Below are 23,013 nucleotides of genomic sequence, written 5' to 3' on the forward strand. Positions count from 1 at the left end.
CATTTGTTCCTCATACCAAAAGCCTTATTAGAAAATTATGTAAGAGAAGAATAACATGACAACTCCACACAGCATTGCCATAGAGATTTAAACATAAACTCAGATTACTTACTTTGTTTATTGAGAAATATTTTATTCTTGTGCGTTTTTATGTTAGTATACCACTATAGTGACAGGTCACCAACCGACATGTTTGTCAAACATGTGATGTAAAAGAAATATATAATCTGATGGAATTGCAAGATATTTCTCATAATGTTTCTAGAAAATAAATTCAATACCATTCAATATTTACAACAAATGGCATAAAAGGCATAAATAAACAATATAAAAGATTATAGATCATATTATTTCTGAAATTATGCTTGTTTAGTTGAAAACTACAGATTTGTTTTAGAATGTGAAGTATTCAAGTTTAAAATGACAACAATAATAGTTAACAGTAATTATTCATGCTTTAGTAATGACATAACTATAATAACACTGTTATTCATTCTTATGAGACTTTCTGATTGGAGTTTGAATCCATCTGGTGATACATCAATTTTACCTTTTGGCATCCACAAGGTGTCTTACCTAGTGTCTCTTGAGGAAGATAGATTCATTACTTTTCAGCCAGGAAATCATCTTACCACATATATGAATGATTATATGGTATCAACAAAACATATCTATTAGGTATGCTTTTTAGATATGAGAATATAGGGCAAAGATGCATAGCAAATTTTGCTCTCACAATATGAAATTCTTTGTCAATGAGCAATTAGAATATCTTCGTCCATTTCCAAATTGTAAACAATATTTGTTTTGAATTTCAGTTTCAAAATAACATTTTTATATTTCTGTCTTTCTCTAACTTTAGAAATGTCAACTTTGGTTATTTCCAGTGTCTCTTATGATAATCACTTCAAGTTTGTTTCCTTTTTAATATAATTCTTGGAAAAAAATGTACATCAAGGCAGAACTATATACACCACAGTCTGTAGATTTGATGTATATAAATAGAAACATTATGGCAGTGGAGTATGCTATAATGTACACCACGATAGTGCTATATATATATGGCTATCATGTATTCATGGTATATACACCCAGCCATGATATTCAACATGTAAAATGTTGGATATTGTTGGTGGGTGTATATACCATAAATAAATGTACATTACGGAAGTGGTGTGGAATATATCAGGTTGTGCATATGTACCATGAATGCTATTGTTTATGTAGCAGTGTGTGTGTGTGTGTGTATATATATATATATATATATATATATATATACATATATATATATATATATATATATATATAACAATGGTGCATATCTTGGCAATTGTGTATATACCTATATACCATGGTGTGCATCATAACAGTCATGTATATACATATATATATCACACTATACATCATTGCAGTGATACATAGCTATGGTACATGCATTTTGTTACACATTATGCATTATGTTATAGATTATACATGCTAATGTTCCCTGCACCAACTTTGTGCACTATATTGCATATGTACTTTCAGCAACACTGTTTCATTTTAAATTAGTACGACAATATCTTGGTGATGCTGAAACAAATAATGAAAAATAAAATTCAGGAAGTCTTGATAAAATAGTTATATTACCAAAGTGATATCTGTGAAAATATTCATTCATTGAGGAATCACAAAATGCAGTAGTTATGAAATGTTGCTCTTTCCCAAGAGAAGAATATTGTTTTAACAGTTAGAATAATCTATTAGGATGGAAGAAATCTTTTGCATGTTATTCACAGAGAATAATGCTTTTCAAAAACAGAGAAAAGGAATAAAAATTTTTTCATAAATTCTCATATCAAGAACATTTATAAAATTTTGTTTCAATGAAAACTAAATTTCTCTTTCCTTAACAACTATTTGTTCCTGTCTGCCATAATTATAGAATCCAGCAGAGGTTAACTTGCTGCTGTTAATCTTTTACCATTGTTGTTTGAAGTTGACTTTTTCCTTCAAAGTTTCGTGGAAAACATCCATTTCTCTCTCTTTTATATTACACATTATTTCAGGTATATATTTGTGTGTGTCTGTGTGTTTCTTTCATTACCTACCACTACACTGTTTCATTTCAAAGTAGAGGACATTGTGGAAAGAGAATTAATGTCTGAATTCTGATGCACATAATAAATACTATAGTTGATATAAAAAGGGAAAAACAATTCAAAGAAATCTATACAATGTTCATCATATGATGAAAATTATCAACAACCATGAAAAGAACTCTGTAGGAAAGGTTATATTATTACTTTCAATCTGTACACGTTATAGTGTTTTTATTCCCAGACAATGAATATGGTGATGATATGTGTTATTTGTTCATGTTTAGCTTTGGACTTGCTTTGTTATAATAGCTTTCTTTTAAAGATAAAAAAAAAAAACAATCAATTGACATATTTTGAGATAGTCACTAACATTGGTTCTTGGATGAGCTGGAGGGAGTGGAAGATATCACAGCTTGAATTGGGAAGCATGTTTGTTTCAGCAATTTTTGACCATCAAGACAATTATCTGCAAGAAAATAAAAAAATTACTCTTTTAACTAGCATAAAAGTTGTTTTTTTTTAAATTGCTAAGATTAAAATCAATTTATTTAAAAGCAGTATTTTGCAAGCATCTTATTTGAAGTATGTTAAAGAGAGAGAGATATTAGAACTATCATAATTGCAAAATCCTTTGTAACTTTCATTAAAAAATGTACTATGAGCTATATCTTTTAAGCCATATGACTTGATAACATGTACCACACATTTTCTAATTATTTTATGAGCCTATGTAGTCACAACCATAACCTCTCAGCACCCTTTTACATACAGCGTAATGAAACTTCCAAGATCTGACAGCAGGTAACAGAGAAGGCTGCATCAGCACCCAGTTGGTATTAATGACAGCCTCTTCTCAAAATCTGCTGAATAAACAGGAAGGATATTTTAGTTGGGTTGTTCCATACATTATCTATTAATAAAGTAATACATATATTAAAAAAAAAAAAGGTAACAAACTTAAAAATAGATTTAGAAAAGCCTGCATATCAGGGTTCTTTCTTAATGAAACTCATTATATCATAGAAATTGTTTCCATAATTTCCTAGCTCCACTGAGTAATGATTATAAGGAAAAGGGGGAAGAGCTAATAATAGCTCAAAATTACAAATGTTGACAGATATATTTAAGTTCATATCAGAAGATTCAAAGAACTTTATTTTGTGAGTCTAAAATAATTTGATTTTATTACATTGAGTAAACAAACCATCACTGACATCTCAAGTGAATCATTTAGCAGATCAGTAGCTGTACATTATCTTACTCTTTATATTAATACAAAAAAGATGCAATTCTATGAAATTCCTACTGAAATTTTGCTACATTTTAGTCTTCTTCACAGTCCCTTATCAAAGATAGAATTCATTGGAAATAGAGATCTATTTAAAGATTTTGTATATAAAGATATCTCAACACAAGGTTATATGATACCAAGTTTACCTTATAATACAGACTTCCTGTTCAAAAGTGATTTAAATTGAAACCTGCCATCACAATTTCATATTAATTCCAAAGAACAGATAAATAATAAAGTTATTTTAGTAAATTCTTTCATTTTTAAAATTAAATGTAACAAAGGCAGTCTATTTCAGCAGAAATATAGAAACAAAATGGTGAAGGTGCTATAAATCACAGCAGATACCATCCCTATCAACATATTTGCATATATTTTATCTGCTTGAATAAAATATTTAAGGTTTATAGGAAATTTTAAATTAGAATTTTTAAAAATTTCTTTCATACGCAAAAATATTTGAAAGCCCAAATTACCATTGAAGTCACTTGTCTCTCATGGCATTCATACGACATTGCACTGCTTTCAAGATCTGAGATTCCACCCCAGACCTTTGCGTGTTAATTTCAGCGCTGCCAACTTGGCTATCTTCATACCTGAAAATAAACAAAAAGAATTCAGAAAACTTTTGGAATGAGAAACTGTTACATATGTAACAGTTTACAGAAATTAAATCTATATGATTTAATTTAGTGTCAAATTGGTTCACATAATTGTTTAGTGGTGTTCATGAATATCACTTTAGTTGACTCTTTGCCTGCAAAGAACTGATTTTCCTCTAAGTATGAAAATTAATTATTGAATAAGATACTTAATTTATTCAAATTATTTTCCCTTCTCATTGAGAATCACTATTACTGCCAGATTTTTTTTTCTGCAACTAACAGGGAAATTTCAATTAATTGAGATTGCCTTGCATATGGCATTCAGTACATCACTCCTTAACTTATTTATATTATACAAACTTGATATTCTCTTCAACTTTCCATTTAAAACAGTATTTTGTAGAGCATTAGTTCTACAAAAACTAAAGTTTCCTAATACATGAATTGAAAAAAATTACTAATTATGCCAAGATATTTTATGAGTTTAAAAAAAACCCAGAAATTAAAAAGTATTTTAAAGCAGAATTCAGAAAAATATTATTTAAATACTTCCACCTAAAAATATTAGAACATTCCATACTTACACAAAGAAAAATCTAGTACACACATATTCACTTTTTGTACACACCCAGACATTGCCATGTTTTTCCAACTCAGGAGCTTTGACAACTAAAATGAAATTTTTAAAAATGGAATTAATATGAGGATATAAAAGATTGGACATGGATCCTAATAATAATAATAATAATTATGATAAGGAACAAGATAGGTCTAAGTAAGAAATCAAAACTTTTGATCTAGAAGGATACTGATTTCAGCAATTCAACTGCAATTTAGAGAACTTGTAGATATGAGATTCAAAATCTTCCATAGATAATGGTTTCAAATTATCTTGACCCTAGTGTTCAACTAGTACTTTTTTAATCGACCCTAAAAGGATGAAAGGAAAAATTGACCTCAGCAGAATTTGAACTCAGAACTTTGAACTATGCATTTTGTCCAGCATGCTAATGAGTCTGTCAATTCACTACCTTGAAATCTTCTATAGATAATGTCATTTTCCAAATATTTCAAAACATATTTATGTTGAAATTCATTCTTTAAAACACTGACATAATGGCAATTTGAATAATCCAAGTAAAATTTAGCCCTGAAACTGCCCAATTTTTTAATTGAATCATGTATTTCCACAAGTGAAATATTATATTAATTCATATATAATGTAAGAAATATAAGTTTTGTCAATATTTTCCTGAGTTTCATAGCATCAAATACAACATTATTGCATGTTTAATGTCTCTGATGAAATATCATGAAATCTTTCCTAAAAAAATATGTGACAAATTTATTATCATTTGTATGGATTAATGATTAGACAGATATCGTAAGTTATAGAATTGAAACCATCTATCTCGATAGCATCAACATTAGAATTATTTATAAGGACAAACACATGAATTTCATTGTCTTTAATTATCAGTTGGTCACTTTGTTGTACTGTATTGTAAAAAATATCAGAGGAACCTAATCTTGGGCTGAGGCGTTACGATGATACAAGACAAGAATAAATTTATTTAGAAAGGTTCTTTCCTTAAACAATGGTATTATCATAAGTATTTCGTTGTTTCTTTTTAACTTCATTGTATCAATTTTTCTACGTCTGGATTGTAGGTTTATCGATGGGGAACGTCTATTTTTACACTCTGATTATATTATAGTTTTAATTTGCCTTGCCAATTAGAATCGTATGTGCAGAATTACGAAATAAAAATATACAAGGAAAATAACTCTAAGATAAGGAAAATTCAAGGGAGGCGACTCTGACAAGGCTTAGAATTTTTCCAATTTCTTTGAAATTCATGTAGTATAAGAGATCACAGATTGTGATGAATAATAAATAAACAATAACTAATGATAATAATAAAGCTAAAATGAAGATCAAATAAATTGTGCATGTGTTTAGAGGCAAACTGATCGTCCCAAAATGTAACACTTATAAAGTAATTAAGATTTCCATAATTATTTCTATAATTACATGAATGAAATCTTCATATTCATTTTCAAACATAGCAAGAGAAATTATTAGTATTGTAATTCTGAATGAGTTCCTTTCAAAATGTCATTATATTTTTAGAACTATGGATCTTGAAGTAGATAAACTATAAATAATAGCATATATCGAGTTAAGAATCCTACTGGATAGAAAAAGTCAACAATAAATACTTTTATTTTTCACCAGTTTCTTACTGTTCACTTTTATAACGTGTTTTTTTTTTTTTCCTTTTTGCATTACGTTTTGTCCCTCAACATTTTGTGTTCTGCCAAAATAAAATTTGTCTTTGATCCTCCAAGATTGATAAAATAAATCCAAGCTACATAGTATATATTCAATCAATTTTCCCCCTACACCTTATAAATTTTTAGTATGAAATCATTATTTGAATTCACTTTTCTAGTTAGAGTGTTTTATATTTACGGATGAAACAATATGAGTAATGTTACCTTTGCGCATTCGCTTAAAATAAATAGTAATAAAATAATTATTTTTTCTCAGGTACCTACCTTCACATAGGGCTATACAATTTATGTTATCACTCTGTAAGAATCTATTTTTATGCTGTAAGAGAAACAAATGTAACTCAGATAAATAATTAAAAAAACGTTATTGATTTGAATTTGGAATGATTAAGAAAAAGATATCTGAATGTACCATGGGATGCTGAAAAGTTCCTGGCTTTAAGGGTATCACAAAAAAGCCTGGTTAGAGGTCCAACCTTCTGAGTTCTTTTACAGGGTTTAGAAAAACTGAAGGACTGCTGCAATAAGTTTGTGAATCTGAGGGGGGAATGTGTTGAATAAAATCATAATTAACTGATCCTCCTGTATTTTCTTTTACTCAAAGCCAGGATATTTTCAGCACTTCCTTATAAGAACAGGCACTTTATAATAACAATGAGCTTATTATATAAAGTTCGCAGCTACATTACAACTTAGAACTTGTGACCTTTTGTATGTAAAGTAGACACAATAACCACTACACAACAGAACCATCATACATTACACTAACAGGCAATATTTTACCTGTTGTACTGTACAGTAAGTAATGTTGTAGTTGTTATGCAACCAAAAGCACTGACTAGTGATGCCTTAGCTGCTATCCTACAAACGTCAGTGTGCAGTAACCCCCAATTAAAGACATAACACTTGCAAGTTCAATATACCTTGGTAGTTCTCATATTGTTTTCTACCACCTTACAGAGATTGCTCAAAGGCTGTTAATAGTGATGGTATTCCAAGATGGGTGTTGGGCTTATTGTTACCACTTTGAAAATTATTGTGCAATTATCTTCTATAATTTTGTGTTACCAATTCTTCTGGGTGATGATATAGTATAGAAGAGGGGCTGGGATGAAGAGTATAGGCAAGGAGATTCTGGAATGAAAATACTTTGGAATCACTGTTGTAAACTGCTCTTAGTTGTATGTAGCAGGAAACCCCTATAACTGAATAGTGCTTCATTCATTAGGACTCCTTTTTAGTATATGTGTATTGTTACCTGTTCCACAGTAGCGAGGCAATATGTCTATTATACTGTGCAATAAAATTTTAATTTTTTATGTCTTTGGTCAGAAATGTTATTTCCTATTTGCTTTTATCTAGAAATCAAGGGAAATGACTACTGTTCCCTTCAAAATTTATTTTTGAGACCTGGACATCAATGTTTTGAAACTGACCTATTTTCCATTACATTTCAGATTTATTTTCCATTACATTTTCTGTTACATTTCAGTGCTGAGTTACTGAAGCAGAAATAATATTATAGCAAATATTTTGATCAATATCACAGATTTGCTTATGAGTTGCTTGACTATAACCACTTGAACATGTTCCTTAGTGGCTGAGAATATGTGAATCTCTCATCAGGAGCAGAGTAGTGTGGGGAGCATGACAGTCACGTGTTGAGAAGGATTCTTTGGGATTTGAATAAATATCATAACAAAAGCAAAGTTTGATGGAAATATTATCCATTTTTCATACATTCTAGAGGAAAGCAAATACAAAATAACAGTTGCTACCCAAGGACAAAAATCATGTTACACAGTGTTATTATTCAGTTCGTGGTGGTGACAGAAAACAGGGAGATAACATAAAATACATAAGGAAAACAAAGATAAGATAACTTGTACCCATAGAGGACTTCCTGTATCTTGAGTTGAATTATCTTTACATGTAAGTACACATTCATATACATACACACATATTTTCTCTTTCTCTCTCCCTCCCTTTCTCTGAAGAATGCTACTGCCTTACCTGAGGTATAGTAGTTGTATTTGGAGCTGTGTGAAATGTGTAGAAGCCATGACCCATCTTAGAATAGCGAAAGGATATGCTGGAGATTGGGCTCAAGTATATCCCTTTACCGTAGGCTGCACCATTCACCTAGCAAGAAATTTCAGCAGACTTTTAGTGATTAGCTTAACATTGATTTTAAACATTTCTACAAGATCACAAATTCTTTGCAAGAATACAATTGATTAAATCAACTCTAGTGCTTGACTGCTAGTTATTTTATTTATTTCAGAAGGTTGAAACATAAAGCCAATGCCAGTGAGATTCGAAATTAGATTATTAGAATAAGTAAATAGATATTGCAAAGTATTTTGTCAAGCCCTCTACAGATTTTACCTTCCACTAGCCTCTGTAATTATCTTGATATAAACAATATGTACAGAAGATGCAATAGTGATATGTGTCCTTATAGTTATGTTACTACATGTACACAATTGCATTGCAACAGGGTGTGTGTGTGTGTGTGTGTGTGTGTGTGTGTGTGTGTGTGTGTGTGTGTGTGTGTGTGTGTGTGTGTGTGTGTGTGTGTGTGCGTGCGTGTGTGTGTGTGCACGCGTATACACATATGACAGTTTTGTATGTGCAATGATTAAGAAAATATTCTGGTCTGGTGACATGATAGATCTCATAACAATGATGCTCCATCTCTGACATATTTCATACAATACTAATTTAATCCTATTACTGTACATGTTTGACTTTTAGCTAAAAATATCTTAACATGGACATCTGTTTGATTAAAGAATCATTACCTGTTTAACTGAAACACCTTCTATTAACTCACACTTATCTTAATTGTAACAAAGCAGGATAATAACTATGACCCTTCTCACTTTAATTAGCTAGAGACAGTGAGAACTGACAAAAGATGAAAGAAAAAAAAACATTTATAATTTTAGTTTAACCTAAAACTTCGTTTAAATTTTATATTTTAAACGAAAGTTTCGTTAAGATAAGATTTACATTTAATATTCCTGTTAGTTTATATTCTAATAAACGTAAAGTTAATAATGTCATGTTCATAATTTTCAGTAAGATCAGTATTACATTTCTTTTTAATAATATTGTTTAACATTTTTATATCTTGATATAATAAGTATTTTTATATATATTCATTTGTTATTTATTGTTGGTTGATATATACATTCATTTTATTATTATTATTGTTGTATTTTGACCTGAAGATTAGCCATTTTTGAATAGAATTGATTTTCGATCGATTTAATCGATTTGATTATATTTTATTTTCTATTTGAAAATTTGGTTATGAAACATGTGTAGTCGTTTTATTATTATTATCTTATGATTTTTACTTTGTATTTTATTATACTTCTTTTTAATATATTTACTTATTATTTTTTTCTATATGTGACTGTGGATTTTCATGGATGAGTTCATGAACTTTGGTTCTTTTCTATAAATTACATATTTATATATTATATACTGTGAAACTTAATTTAATTTTAATTTTTGATAAATTGAATTTGATTGAGTTTTTACCTGTAAATTTGGATTTTTATCCCTAATATTATTATTATTATTATATATATATATATATATATATATATATATATACTAGCAGCTAAGCCTGGTTTCACCCGGTCAGTTTGGATGATGTGGCTGTAAAACCTGCTCTGTGTAAAGCATTCAACTTGTTTGGGCATGATTATGTTAAAAAACAATTTTAGAATGACTTTTATCTGTCAAAATACTAAAAATAACTTACCAACAAAACAAAAAAAAACCCAACCAAATCAAAAAATAAACCCAAATACTAAGCGAACAAAGATGAACCATCCCACTTCCATTGTGTGTGCACATGCGCACACACACACATTCACATACCCTCCTTTTACTTACACAAATATTAAAAATATTAAAATGTATATTGTCCTTTAAGAGTTTGTAAAAGTAATCCCTCCTATAATTCGGAAAATTCATATTTTTCGTTTGTGGAAATTTTAAATGATATATATTTTTTTTAAAATTGATATGTTTTTCAGGATATTTAAGAATTCTGTATATAATTATAGTAAAGTTAATATAAGCTCAATAATATATTCCTTTTGAATATTCTTTATAAAATTTAAATATATATATATATATATATATATATATATACACATACACACATATCTATGTGTGTGTGTGTGTGTGTGTGTCTTTGTATCTGCGTTTGTCCCCCACTACTGCTTGACAACCAGTGTTGGTGTGTTTATTTCCCCGTTATTTAGCAGTTTGGCAAAAGTGACTGATAGAATAAGTACCAGGCTTAAAAAAAAAGTACTGGGGGTTGATTTATTTGACTAAAAATTCCTCATGGTGGTGCCCCAGCATAGCCACTGTCTAATGACTGAAACAAGTAAGAGATAACTTTTGGAGTATGACAGTTATGGATAAATAAAGGAGATACTATGGAATTACACAACTTGTGAGAAATATCACACCCTATACTCTAAAAAGGAGAAAGACATCTCAAAGCTGTTTGTGCTGACATAGGGTTAAACAACAATATATGACAGAATTTTAATTTGAAATTATAACTATGACATTTTTAAATGGTTTGTCACTTCAGTTTGGCAATGATTATCACATCTTTGCATTTCTGGTTCTTCAGCAAGATTTCAGTGTTAGAAAGAGATCAATTTAGAGCTCAAGAATACAATTTAGACCTAATGATGTAAACGACAACTTGTCTAATTTGCTTGTATTTGTTTGGACACTAGCATTATCACTTACAGGTCTCCAGTGGATCAATTACTGGTTCACTGTATTATTAATCACCAGAGCAACAAGGCAAGATGTCTCACTTGATATAGAATAAATATTAGTTTCAAATTTTGGCACAAGGCCAGCAAGTTTGGGGGAGGGTGTAAGTTAATTACATTGATCTCACTGCTCAACTGGTACTTATTTTTATCGACCCCAAAAGGATGAAAGGCAAAGTCAACCATGGCAGAATTTAAACTCAGAACTTAAAAGCAGATGAAATACCATTAAGCATTTTGTCCAGCATGCTAACAATTAAACCAGCTCACTGCCTTATGATATAGCATATTAGTTTCAAATTTTGGCACAAGGCCAGCAATTTCAGGGATGGGGATAAAATGATTACATTGACCCCAATGCACAACTGGTACTTACTTTTATTGACCTCGAAAAGATGAAAGACAAAGTTGACCGTGACAGAATTTGAACTTAGAACATAGAGACGGGTAAAATACTGCTAAGCATTTTGCCTGGTATGCTAACATTTCTGCCAGCTCACCACCTTATGTTATAGAATAAATATTGCAAAGACATCATCCTAAGAGCACCAACTTTATTGGTTTTCTCACTAGTGTTTACATCCTTTGCTTATATACATTGGTGAAAGCTAAGCACACATATATAAATGGAAACAAGAAATTCATAAACTTGAAGTTATAATAAAAGGCATTTGAAAAGGTACTACACATAGAATCATTTGGCAGCAAAACAAATTTCTTAGCTATAAAGTCATGCTTATACCATTGTAATTATTTGTTTGGTTGTTATAATTATATACTTGATAATTACAATTATTTACATGGTCATTACAATTTGATATACTAACAAAGTTATTAAATCCCCATCTTCTTTCTGGTGTCTAAATATCTGTTGTTTGTAGACTTCTATTTCTTAGTTTTGAGAATCAATTGCATCATTTTAAGCCAAAGAGGAAGTCTCTCTGTAGCTTGACTTACTAGTAATAGAAGTCAAGTCTTTGTCAAGTCACACCCTACTGTTTAGTTGTATAGTTCTAGTTATACTAGAACTGGAAAAAAAAATCATGTGATGGAAGAGTGTTATTGTCTGCTTGAAGCATTGTAGGTTACAGCTGCTACGCTTTTTATCATACATCTCCTTTATGAAGAATGATCTGGAGCAAAACAGCATTACTATAATCACCTTTTTTGTTAAATATTGAACTCATACTTGTTGTGTATTCACAATATATACTTTATTTAACATCAAGCATTTGTATTGCTTTATAAAATCTATTCTTTTATTTTTCATGTATATTTTTTATCTATAAAAAGAAATTAATATCTTTACAGCAATTAATATTTTGACAACAATTAGCTTCCTGTAAATAGTTTCTGGTTCTATTCTCATGGAAAAATCAAGACAAGCATTAATACAATTTGATAGGAATTGGTTTACTTTTCTACACAAGTAGAAACAATAGAATTAGAACATCTGACTGGTATTCATATTAGGGGACTTTTATTGTTCACACCTGTGATAATAATGCATATTTTTTTCTATTAATAACTGAAAGAAAATTGACTCTGAATTACCTGATATTTTGTTCCTGATGCATTGAGGAGACCAATTCTCAGTATAGAATGCCAGTTCTCAATACTTGAACCACTGAGTAACAAAGAATACAGAATTACAGGTACACAGTAAAACATGTGTTTACACATCAGCAAAGCTAATATTTAATTAAGTTTATTGTATTAGGCAGTCATCAATAATTTACTATTGAAATTTGAAACCTCTTCAGAAATCTTATTGAGAATACAACTCTCCTCGATATCTGAAATGGTTTCACACTCAAGTGAATAAAATCTATGAACCAATTTCCATTTTAGATCTTGGACTTTGGAGAATATTGCCAATACTTTTAGAAAATACTTAAATACCACAATATTCACTTTCAGTTTTTCCCCTTCTTCTATTAAACTTTAAAGCTTTTACTGTTGAGTCCTACATTGTTCTGGTGAATACAACATAATTATTGTAATCAACTTGATTACTAGATAGTTAATTTTTAAAATTCATTTTAAAATCACATCATCTAGGTTTGGTACTTCCACCAAGTTTTGCAGATTCATAGTTTTTCTTGGAATAGATACAGTAGTGTTTTCTCATTCTTTCTACTGATTATTTACAGTTTATTCTGCTAGTCTTATCTTCCCCTGGGCTTACTCTTGATGCACAGGGTCTTAACCCGTTTGGCAGAGGGACTAGTTCACATGAGATCAGGGCATGTCTACACACCAGTGGGCTCATGTAACATGTCTAGAAGGCCAGTCCTCTTCTGAGCCCTGTATATTTTAGCCACACCTTCAGGGACATATTACACAAGGCTATTTTCTGCTATTTGACCAAAAATGAGGCTCTTGACAAGAACTACTACCTTGGGTGTTATGAACTTGGGAGTAGTATGACCAAGAGCTAACTCCATATTCCCCCAAATTCCTGAACTCTCGACCCGGGGTTTTACCACTGAATGCATTTTACTGTCTTGACCAAGAAACTGGAGAATACAAAGAGAAGATATGACAACCTTATCAGCTGGTTACAGAAAGACAACCTCCCATAACTTGTGAATTTGTCCATAATTGTTGATGCCCATAGACAAGACACAAAGAAAAAGAAAATTACTCCAAATATTGTCATCTTTGTTAACATCATCATTTACATCTGATTTTCTATGCTGGCACAAATTGAACAGGCTATCATAGACTGGATTAGTTCATATTTGGAGTTATTGTCCTAGATAAATCAGGGATCCCATCTTACTTGTACATTCTATTTTTGGTTTTACTATGCTTGAATGCTCTTCTATAATAAACCACTTTATAGAATGTTCTGGCTGCTTTCTATCAAAGCAGTGACTCTCATGTCCTAAGCAAGACTAGAGAACTCTAGCTAGCTTTCATTGTCTTTGTTTGTTCATTTGCCAACCATTTCACATGTCGTTAGAAATGCCAAAATATTCTCTCTAATCTACATGTCTGTTTCTTCACCAACCCTGGCTGATAGAAAAAAAGATTGATGACAGAGAACCAGATAAGATGGTAGATGAGAGGAGGAGGAGAGAGAGAGGGGGGAGAGATAAGAAGGGGAGAGATAGGAAAGGGAAATAAGAAAGAGATAAAAGAGAAGAGAGGGGGAAATGTAATAGACAGCTACATGAAGACTGTTAGCAAAGAGAGTGAATAGCTTGAGCAGTATGATGATGGGAGTGACAGAAGGGAGAGGTTATAGAAGAGAGAATAGTGGAAGGGAGAGGTTATAGAAGAGAGAATAGTGGAAGGGAGAGAGTGATGAGAAAGAAAGGGAACTGGGGGAGAAGAGAGAGTGATGGATACCAACAATGAATGACAAAAGAATGTCTGAGGTAGTGATGAGAAGGATGGATGCCAATAATGAATAAGAGGGAATAAATGGAGAGAGAGAGAGAGAGAGGGAATGATGGTTAGCAATAAAGAAGGGAAGGTGGCAAAAGAGGGGATTAACAGACAGAGGTAATGTAATGACATCTCTCATTACCCAAGCAGTATGATGGAAAAGATATAGTGGAGGAGGGGGTAAGTGATAAATGAGAATAATGAAGAGAGGAGGAGAATAGTAGATGGAGAGTCCCCAACCATTAAATTTACAATTAAACATAATGGTTGGGGCAGACCCAAATAAAGATATTATACATCCCAATCTTCAGTACCAACCTCATGGATTTTTTTCAAATCCATTAGCAATGTAGGTAAGGTAGCTGTAATGGGAACCTCCAGGTTTCAGAGTAATTACAGTTTCAAAAATAAGATACAACATATTCTTTTAAATATGATATAATTACAAGCTGAAACTTCACAAGTTGTTATTCTAAATTTCCAATTGCTAATCTTCAGGTGATTATGGAAAATGGAACATAGAATTTAAATATAAATAAAATGTACAGAAAAAAAAAATTCTTAATAACATAGCAAGCACTGGTTGGTTAGTAGAAAATAACAAAAGAATACTATTGGCTGATTAGATCACCAATGACTGCTGTTTGAAAAATCCTAAAAAAATAAACCTTTGATAATGGCAAAATGAAAATAATGCTATAAAATGGTTTGTACTATACAAGAAAATATATAATCTTTTCTACTCTAGGCACAAGGCCTGAAAATTTTGGGGAGGGGGCCAGTCGATTAGATCGACCTCAGTATGCAACTGGTACTTAATTTATCAACCCCAAAAGGATGAAAGGCAAAGTTGACCTCAGCAGAATTTGAACTCAGAACATAAAGACAGACGAAATAGCGCTAAGCATTTCACCCGGTGTACTAACGTTTCTGCCAGCTCACCATCTTACAAGAAAATATATAATATAAAAACAATGTATGAGCATATGTGAAAAAGTATGAAATGACAAATTCAAGGCAAAAATGAAATTTGTAATAGTTAAAAAGCAGTAGTCTTTAAACAGAGATATTAGAAAAAGTCAGTGAGGAAAATATTTCTATCATTGTAATTCAATGATTATAATTTGGTTGCTTTGATTTAATTGCTTGGAGGATTGAAGTCATGAAGTAAATACTTTATAGAATGTCTGAAGAATGAAGCCTTTTGATCACTCTTGTAAACCACTGTCATTTGAAACAGGATTACCAACTTTTAATTTAAACAAAACCAGCAGTGCAGATTTGATTGGAAATTCAAATGGTATGGTATGATGGTATGATTAAGAATTGGTAATTAAATTTCAAACACAACAGATCCTGCTTCTTCAAACCAAGATATACTTAGACAAAGTTGTCCCATATTCTTAAAGATTTTTTAAATGTGAGTTATGTTGATACAGAATTGTTCTTATGAGACACTTTGGCTAGATAAATATAAGAGTAATAATTGTAGTTATGGAAAACTTCAGCAAATAAGACCAAATGTTTTAAAGACAATCATCATTAATACAATTACTATAAATAATGAAGCTACAAGTTAGAAAAGTGTTTAATATTACAACTAGATAGTTTTAGGGAGTTAAAAATTGTTGATTGCACCTAAAACAATAGCTGACTTTAATTGCAGTCCTATTAAGAACTCCTAATAAAATGTACCATAAAAACCCATGTAATTAATTTGCGTACCCATATAATTTACACAGGTGATTCTCAGGATAAAATTTGTTAAAAAAAAAGCTTCTACTTATGGAAAATTTGCACCTAAAAGTTTTGAGAATTGCTGATATAGCCAGGGGGGAAAGTTTTCAATTTAGTTGTACTTAATATAATTTTACTTACTTCTGATTAGATTTTATTAAATTTTCCTTAAATAAAAATAATTTCTGTTTAACAGGTATCACATTGAAAGGTATTAAATCATAAAGTGTTTGTTGTTTATAATAAACTTTATTTTACATTTCTTGCCAACAAGAGATTATGTCTGATCTTTAGCATACTGCTGTATATCTTGACAAATCACAACCACAGGAAAAGTTGTTGATGAGAATTACCAACAAAAACAAAGCTGATAAATATGCATAAGTGTTGCAAATTAAGTTTAATTACCAATAAACATCAGCTTGGATGACACTTTACTCAACCAACAGGGAAAGGTGGCTGATCAAGCTGATTATGTAAACAGAATTCTTTTCCGCCTATTCTTGCCAGAACCTTTGATACGGAGTATTGAAATTTTAACCCCTTTCACACATATAAAATGTCGAGCAAACTTTAAAATTTGTCATTACTATTATTGTCAGTATGGGCAAAACTTATGAATCATTTACTGTGAAAGAGAAATTAAATATGTGCTCCATTGTGATAGGTAGAATCTCCAAGCAATGTAAAATATGGCCTGGACCAGGTTAACAGCATGAAGTCAGACTTCAAAAACTAGTTAACCATTTGGTGAGTTTTAGTAAATTTATACAGAAAAAGTAAGCATTATACTGTCCAGCATAAATAAAAACCTATTCCGACATTAAATGAGTCAACTTCCGATACAAATGTTTGTTTTGTACATCTTTTCTCAATAAAAAAAAGTTTCAAAACAAATTCTGGAAATGATCTACATATGTAATTTAGGCACCCGCTAAAGTTTATTTTTACTTTCGCAAAAAAAGTGCATAAATTACATGGGGTTTTATGGTAAATGGAAAGAAATTAAATCTGAGAAGTCTTCAGAAACATAATGGACATTTATACTAAATGCTGAGTATTTCTTAGAGTATTTTATGCTTAGGAACATTAGTAAAGAATATTTAGTGTATTTTATGTTTGAAAGCATTATTATGAAATCTCAGTAAGTGTGTACACATTTAGATTCTCAAATTCTGTCATAAAACAGTAAGAAGTGAAGATGAATCTATGAACTTCATAAGCAACTAATGCTACAAAACTTACTGGAAAGCAAATGTGCTGCCATGTCTGTCTCTTGCTGTACGGAATATTTCTTCTTTCGCTGGTGCTGCACTGAGCAGTAAAAACTGGTGGTTGGTATGCATAAATGTCAGTTGCTGAAACAGAATAAGAAATTCAGTTACTTAATTTCAAGTGTAAGACAATCACTGAGAAATAAATTAGAGATATATCACAGCTATATTTCTGTTAATAGTGCACAGTTATTTTCTTTTAAAAAAAAAAAATTTCTTTTCAATAAATCTTGTAAACTTGGTTAAAATTTCACATCTGGAAGAACCATTATTACATAGGAATATCATAATGGAAGATGAAATGCAGTGAATTGTGTTAGTGACAGCATTGCAGAAGTGTTATGATATGTCTGGTACACCATAGCAGACTGTACTATTAAAAGATAAAGGTAAAGTGAATGCAAGAGTTTCTATGATGTCATTGTTTCACTTTCAACATGGTTTCAGATCAAGTCACTTGCCAAATAACTATAACTTCAAAATCATCAACAATATTTCTACTAAAGATTCTTTCTTCTAAATAGGATAGGTGTAGTTGCATAGTTGAGAGGTCAGCTTCCCAATCACAGTGGGCTCAATCCCATTGTATGGCACTTTGGACAAGTATCTTCTACTATAGTCTTGTGAGTGGATTTGATAGACAGAAACTGAAAGAAGCCCACTGTGTGTGTATATATAATGAAATATTATATCAATTGAGTAAAATATATCAATTTTGTTTGCAAATTACATAAAATATTCGTTTCTTGTGCAAAATGCTAATTTTTTTCATGGAAAAATCAAATATTACATTTTGCTGAGGATTATAGACACCACTAATCCCACCAGAGTTTAAAAAAACAATTGCATTTCTTTTCATACAGATAAACTTTTCAATAACAAAAATAAAACTGAATAATAATTTACTTACATCTGTTGGAGGCAGTTTTACTATATGGGATCTGTTACTTGTGATAATCCTGAAAACAACATTGGAAAGGAATACTTAGCAGACATGCAAAATATAATATAAAAGAGCAAGATTATCTTATGATAGTTACTTGCACAAATTTTGATATGACTAAAACAGGCTGAGAATTGCAATAACTCTATGACTATTCAGCTTTTAGGATAGCTCACATCTTCCAAAACATCTTAAAGATATGATTTTAATAAAAATGTTTAGGCAAAGGTATTGCTGTGTGGTAAGAAGTTTGTTTCCCAACCACGTGGTTCCAGATTCAGTACCACTGTGTGGCATCTTGCGCAAGTGTCTTCTACTATAGCCTCAGGCTAACCAAAGCCTTGTGAGTGAATTTGGTAGATGGAAACTGAAAGGAACTCCATTATGTGTGTGTGTGTATAAATTTGTGTGTGTGTGTGTGTGTGTGTGTGTGTGTGTGTTTGTGTTTATCCCCCACCACTGTTTAACAACCAGTGTCGGTGTGCTTATGTTCCCATGGTTTAATGATTCAGCATAAGAGACTGATAGAATAAGCTTTAAAAAGCTTTAAAAAAGAATAAGTACCAAGCTTTAAAAAAAAAAAAAAAGTACTGGGGTTGATTCATTTGGCAAAAATTTTCGAAGTGTTGCCCCAGCATGGCTACAATCTAATGACTGAAGCAAATAAAAAAAAAACAGGCAATCTCCCAAAACAATTGACTGAGAAATCAATTCAGTTAGAATGCTGGTCAAATAGTATTTTCTTATATTCTAATGTATAATTGTATAATAACAATTTTATAAAGCTTAAGCAGTGAGAATTTCTTTTATCAGTCACCAACAGTGTGTAGTTTTGAGCTGTCTGCAGTACATTTTAATCCTTTAGTATTTAATTCAGCTATATCCATCCAAAATATTCTACCCCTTTATGTTCAAACTGGCCAAATCCAGCCTCTCACACCAACCCTTTCATATCATTCTAAAATTAAGCCACATCGTCTAAGTCTCAAAGTTATGAGATAGTGCATGGTTAATTCAAAACAATGTAAATAAATAAGTATTACATTTGACAAAGTAATCTGAGTGTTAAAGGATTAAAGTTGTTGGAAGTCACTATGTGACACTCTGTCCCATTTATTTGTAATGAAGGTGAATCAGACTAGAGTGAGATTTAGTTGTATCATGATGCAAAGACTTACCATTGCAACAATGGATAAGCTAAACGGTTCCTTTCATCCATAATTTTCTGTAAATCTTTCCCAGAGTTCCATAACATCTCTGACATTGTTGGAAACACTTTTAAAATAGATTTCACTTTTTTGTAGTCTTTATGCTGTAAGAAAGATTGGATTATTGAACAGAAGAGAAAAGGAATGAGGGGTAGAGGGAAGAAGAAAAACAAAACAATTAAAAATAACTGTTTCAGGGGTTAACTGAAATTAAACTAAGTTTCATTATTGTATTTGGTTTGCAAGATATTTGATACAAACTCATATGTTGAAACAGATTTGTTGCATCTTGAGAGAGTCATTATATCAATAATAAACATATTTCACTTCTATTGATCAGTTTATTAACATTGAACCAATTAGTTGATTATTGTGGTGCTGCAGGAGTTATCTGAGTGTCTGCAGTTGTTGTAGGTGGGTGTGTAGTTTCTTTGTTATCTTGTTTTGGTGCAGGACAAGATGTCTCGCCTCTGTGACTTCTTTTTGGTTTTTTGGATTTACTCTGTTCCTCCTCCTCATCACTTTTTGATATAGTAGAACTAGTGTCTGTTGCAACCTCCTCCTCTCTGTGTGGAAGTGGATTCATGTTTGTATGTGTATCTTTTTCTGCGTGTTTGTTTGTGAGAGGTGGGGGTTGTTGAACTTGGTTGCAAGGTGTTGGTTTTTGTGGTTGATCTTTCAAATGGTTTGCCTCTTGGTGCTGTTGTTACCACCACTGCCATTATTGCTATTTTTGCTGCTTTCCCAGTTGTTGGTGGTGGTGATCTTTCTACAGCTGGTGCTGTTTTTTGTTTTCCCAGCCTTGGTATTGGTGTCAACGGAGGTCCACGGACCCATGTACCTTTTCATTGAGGGCAGTGTGTTTGTAAATGTGTTGCTTCACCACAAGCAAAGTAATGAGGCCTTTTGCCCTTGGTGATCAAAGGTAATTTCATCCCATCCTTGAGGTGGATATGGTTTGGGATACTCTTCAAGTCTTGTGGTTTTATTTGGATTAGCATTTCCAAATCCATCCCAACCCAGTCTTCTCTTTGCATCCATTGAACTTTTAGGAGGAGGGTGTCACTGTCCTCTGTGATCACACATCCCACGAGCCACCATATATTGATACTTGGTGTTATTCTGGGGACTCAAACTTTTATTGCTCTTCAGCCCATGTAGGATGGGTACATCATAAGCTGGTTAGTTTTACGGGGTCCCACTAAACGCTTCATGGCTAGCTCTTCTGTTTTAAAAAGGACTGAGATGGTACCAAAACTTCAGGCCTTTTGAATGAATTTGACATCCCCTCTGATTGATCTCAGTGCCATCTCCATCTGAAGGTGGGAGGGTTGTTCTGCTCTGCGAAACAGCACCGAGATGCACCTATACTTCACTGCTCTCTTCTCAATTTTTACCTCCACTTCAGCTGGCATTGCAAGGTTTGCCCAGGTTTTTTTCTCTTTTTCTGAGTTTGTGGGCCAGGGCTAACATCTCTTTTTTGTTAGAGATGACTATCTCATAGTACTTTTGTTGGTATTTTGCAGCTGCTGCTGCAAAAGTACTTGTTCTGCTCTCACTGTTAATGGTGGTGGTGGTGGTGGAATCATTCATGTTGTTACTGCTATTGTTGTTACTTCCATATACACCCGCCTCTCTGTTGCTGGTGTTGACGTTGGTATTGGTTGTATTCTCTTTGATGTTTTTGCTGTCATTATTTATTCTGTTATTGTTTTCTGTTAAGCTTCTCTGCTCTGTGTTGTTGGAGTTGTTATTTTCTGTGTTGTTATTAGTTATCATGGTATTTTCCACATTATTTTTGTTTGGGAAGTTGGCAGTTACATTTTTTTGTTGTCTGTTCAACGATTGAGAGATTGTGTGTTATCCATTCTATCACTTTTCTCTGTTGTAATACTTCTTTGTTCTTTGTGGTTAATTTTATCACTGTCCATAGAGTCTGTGGTGCTTTTGGATTTGTTATCAATTTTGTCCTCAAAATTGTTACTTGTGTCTGCGAAAATTACATTTCCATGACTTTTCCTGCTGTCACAAACTGGTTCGTTTTGCGTTAGAAAGTTACAGCCCTCCATGCCATTTTTCACTTCCGAACATATATTACATTTCGCAAATACTTATATTTGGGCACAAGGCCCAAATATTATTTAGTTCCTTTTTCTGGGGATAAAGACTATTGCCTTATGCTCCCTTTTAAACGATAATATCAATGAAGACAGTAGTTTTGATAAAAATACCTGTTAAGCTCCCACCAATGTTCTAGCCTTCCAACCGGAAGTGTAATAATAATAATGATGATGATGATGATGATGATGATAATGATGATGATGATGATGATAATAACAGAGAAATAGAAGCAGTGCATGGGTTTATTATTGGCATAATGACCCTCCTGAGATACAGCCAAAAATATCTAGGGCAATAACCGAAATTAGTAACCATTTTGTAAAAAACTAACACAAGGAATTGATATAGAAACAACTTAGATAAAAAGTGTATATAAAGTAATAAATATTAAAAAATTCAAGAAAAAATGTGAATATTCAAAATGCTCAAGGGAAAACAAACAAAAATTTTCACATATTATTCACATAAAATGACATTACCTTAGGATGAAGGCCAAACTCTGTGGGTTTTTCTGGATCTATGATTGTAGGATAAGGGTTAAAGATGATATCACGGCGGTTAGATTTGCAGGCAGCTTTTGTCATTGATATTAACAAGTCAACAACCTGTAAGAAGTTATTAGAATTAATTGTAAGAATGCTACTTCAAATGACAATAGCAATGGATTTCACAGGAGGGCTTCAATCAGAAAACCACTACTTTCAAAAACAAACATTGCAAAGCATTTAGAGTGGAGTAAAAACCTACAAAATTGGTCCCTAGAGCAGTGGAAGGTTGTTATTTTCTCAGACGAGTCATCCTTTACCCTATTTCCGACCACCACACTATATGTGTGGAGACAGCCAAAAGAAGCATTTGACCCAGACTGTCTTCTTCCAACTGTTAAACATGGAGGAGGATCTGTGATGATCTTGTGGGGCTATATCTTGGAAATCCACCGAGCCAATGGTTTCCTTTCATTGCAGAATTAATAGTCAAGACCATTATGGTGCATTTTAGAAAAACAAATAAGGAGTCGATATCCTCCACCATCATCACTACAAGAACTGGAGACTGTTTTAGCTGAAGAATGGACAAAAATTCCTTTGGAAACAATTCAAACTTTGTACAAGTCCATACCTGGTAGAATTCAAGCTGTAATTACTGCCAAAGGCAGTCTTACCCCATATCAAAATAAATTTGTTTGAAATTTTAGGGTGTTTCCATTATTTTGTCCAACCCTTGTATATATATATATAT

At 31.9% G+C, this 23,013-nt stretch overlaps 1 protein-coding gene across 4 annotated transcripts in view; it reads right to left on the reverse strand.

Moving 5' to 3' along the window:
* Window positions 1–1,606: 1,606 nt before the first annotated feature.
* LOC106868150 (protein mono-ADP-ribosyltransferase PARP6) overlaps window positions 1,607–23,013 on the reverse strand; it is a 189,197-nt gene continuing 167,790 nt past the window's right edge. For all 4 annotated transcript variants that reach the window (XM_014913285.2, XM_014913284.2, XM_052966385.1 and 1 more), the window contains 10 exons: window positions 22,254–22,379; window positions 19,624–19,757; window positions 18,413–18,461; window positions 17,474–17,586; window positions 12,650–12,722; window positions 8,289–8,417; window positions 6,540–6,594; window positions 4,562–4,646; window positions 3,849–3,968; window positions 1,607–2,547 (listed from right to left, as the gene is read on the reverse strand). In XM_014913285.2, coding sequence (XP_014768771.1) covers window positions 3,857–3,968; window positions 4,562–4,646; window positions 6,540–6,594; window positions 8,289–8,417; window positions 12,650–12,722; window positions 17,474–17,586; window positions 18,413–18,461; window positions 19,624–19,757; window positions 22,254–22,379 — 876 coding nt within the window. In that variant the 3' untranslated portion in view covers window positions 1,607–2,547; window positions 3,849–3,856. The remainder of the gene's footprint in view (window positions 2,548–3,848; window positions 3,969–4,561; window positions 4,647–6,539; window positions 6,595–8,288; window positions 8,418–12,649; window positions 12,723–17,473; window positions 17,587–18,412; window positions 18,462–19,623; window positions 19,758–22,253; window positions 22,380–23,013) is intronic.

The sequence above is a fragment of the Octopus bimaculoides genome, chromosome 3 (assembly GCF_001194135.2).
Source record: "Octopus bimaculoides isolate UCB-OBI-ISO-001 chromosome 3, ASM119413v2, whole genome shotgun sequence".
Taxonomy (NCBI): domain Eukaryota; kingdom Metazoa; phylum Mollusca; class Cephalopoda; order Octopoda; family Octopodidae; genus Octopus; species Octopus bimaculoides.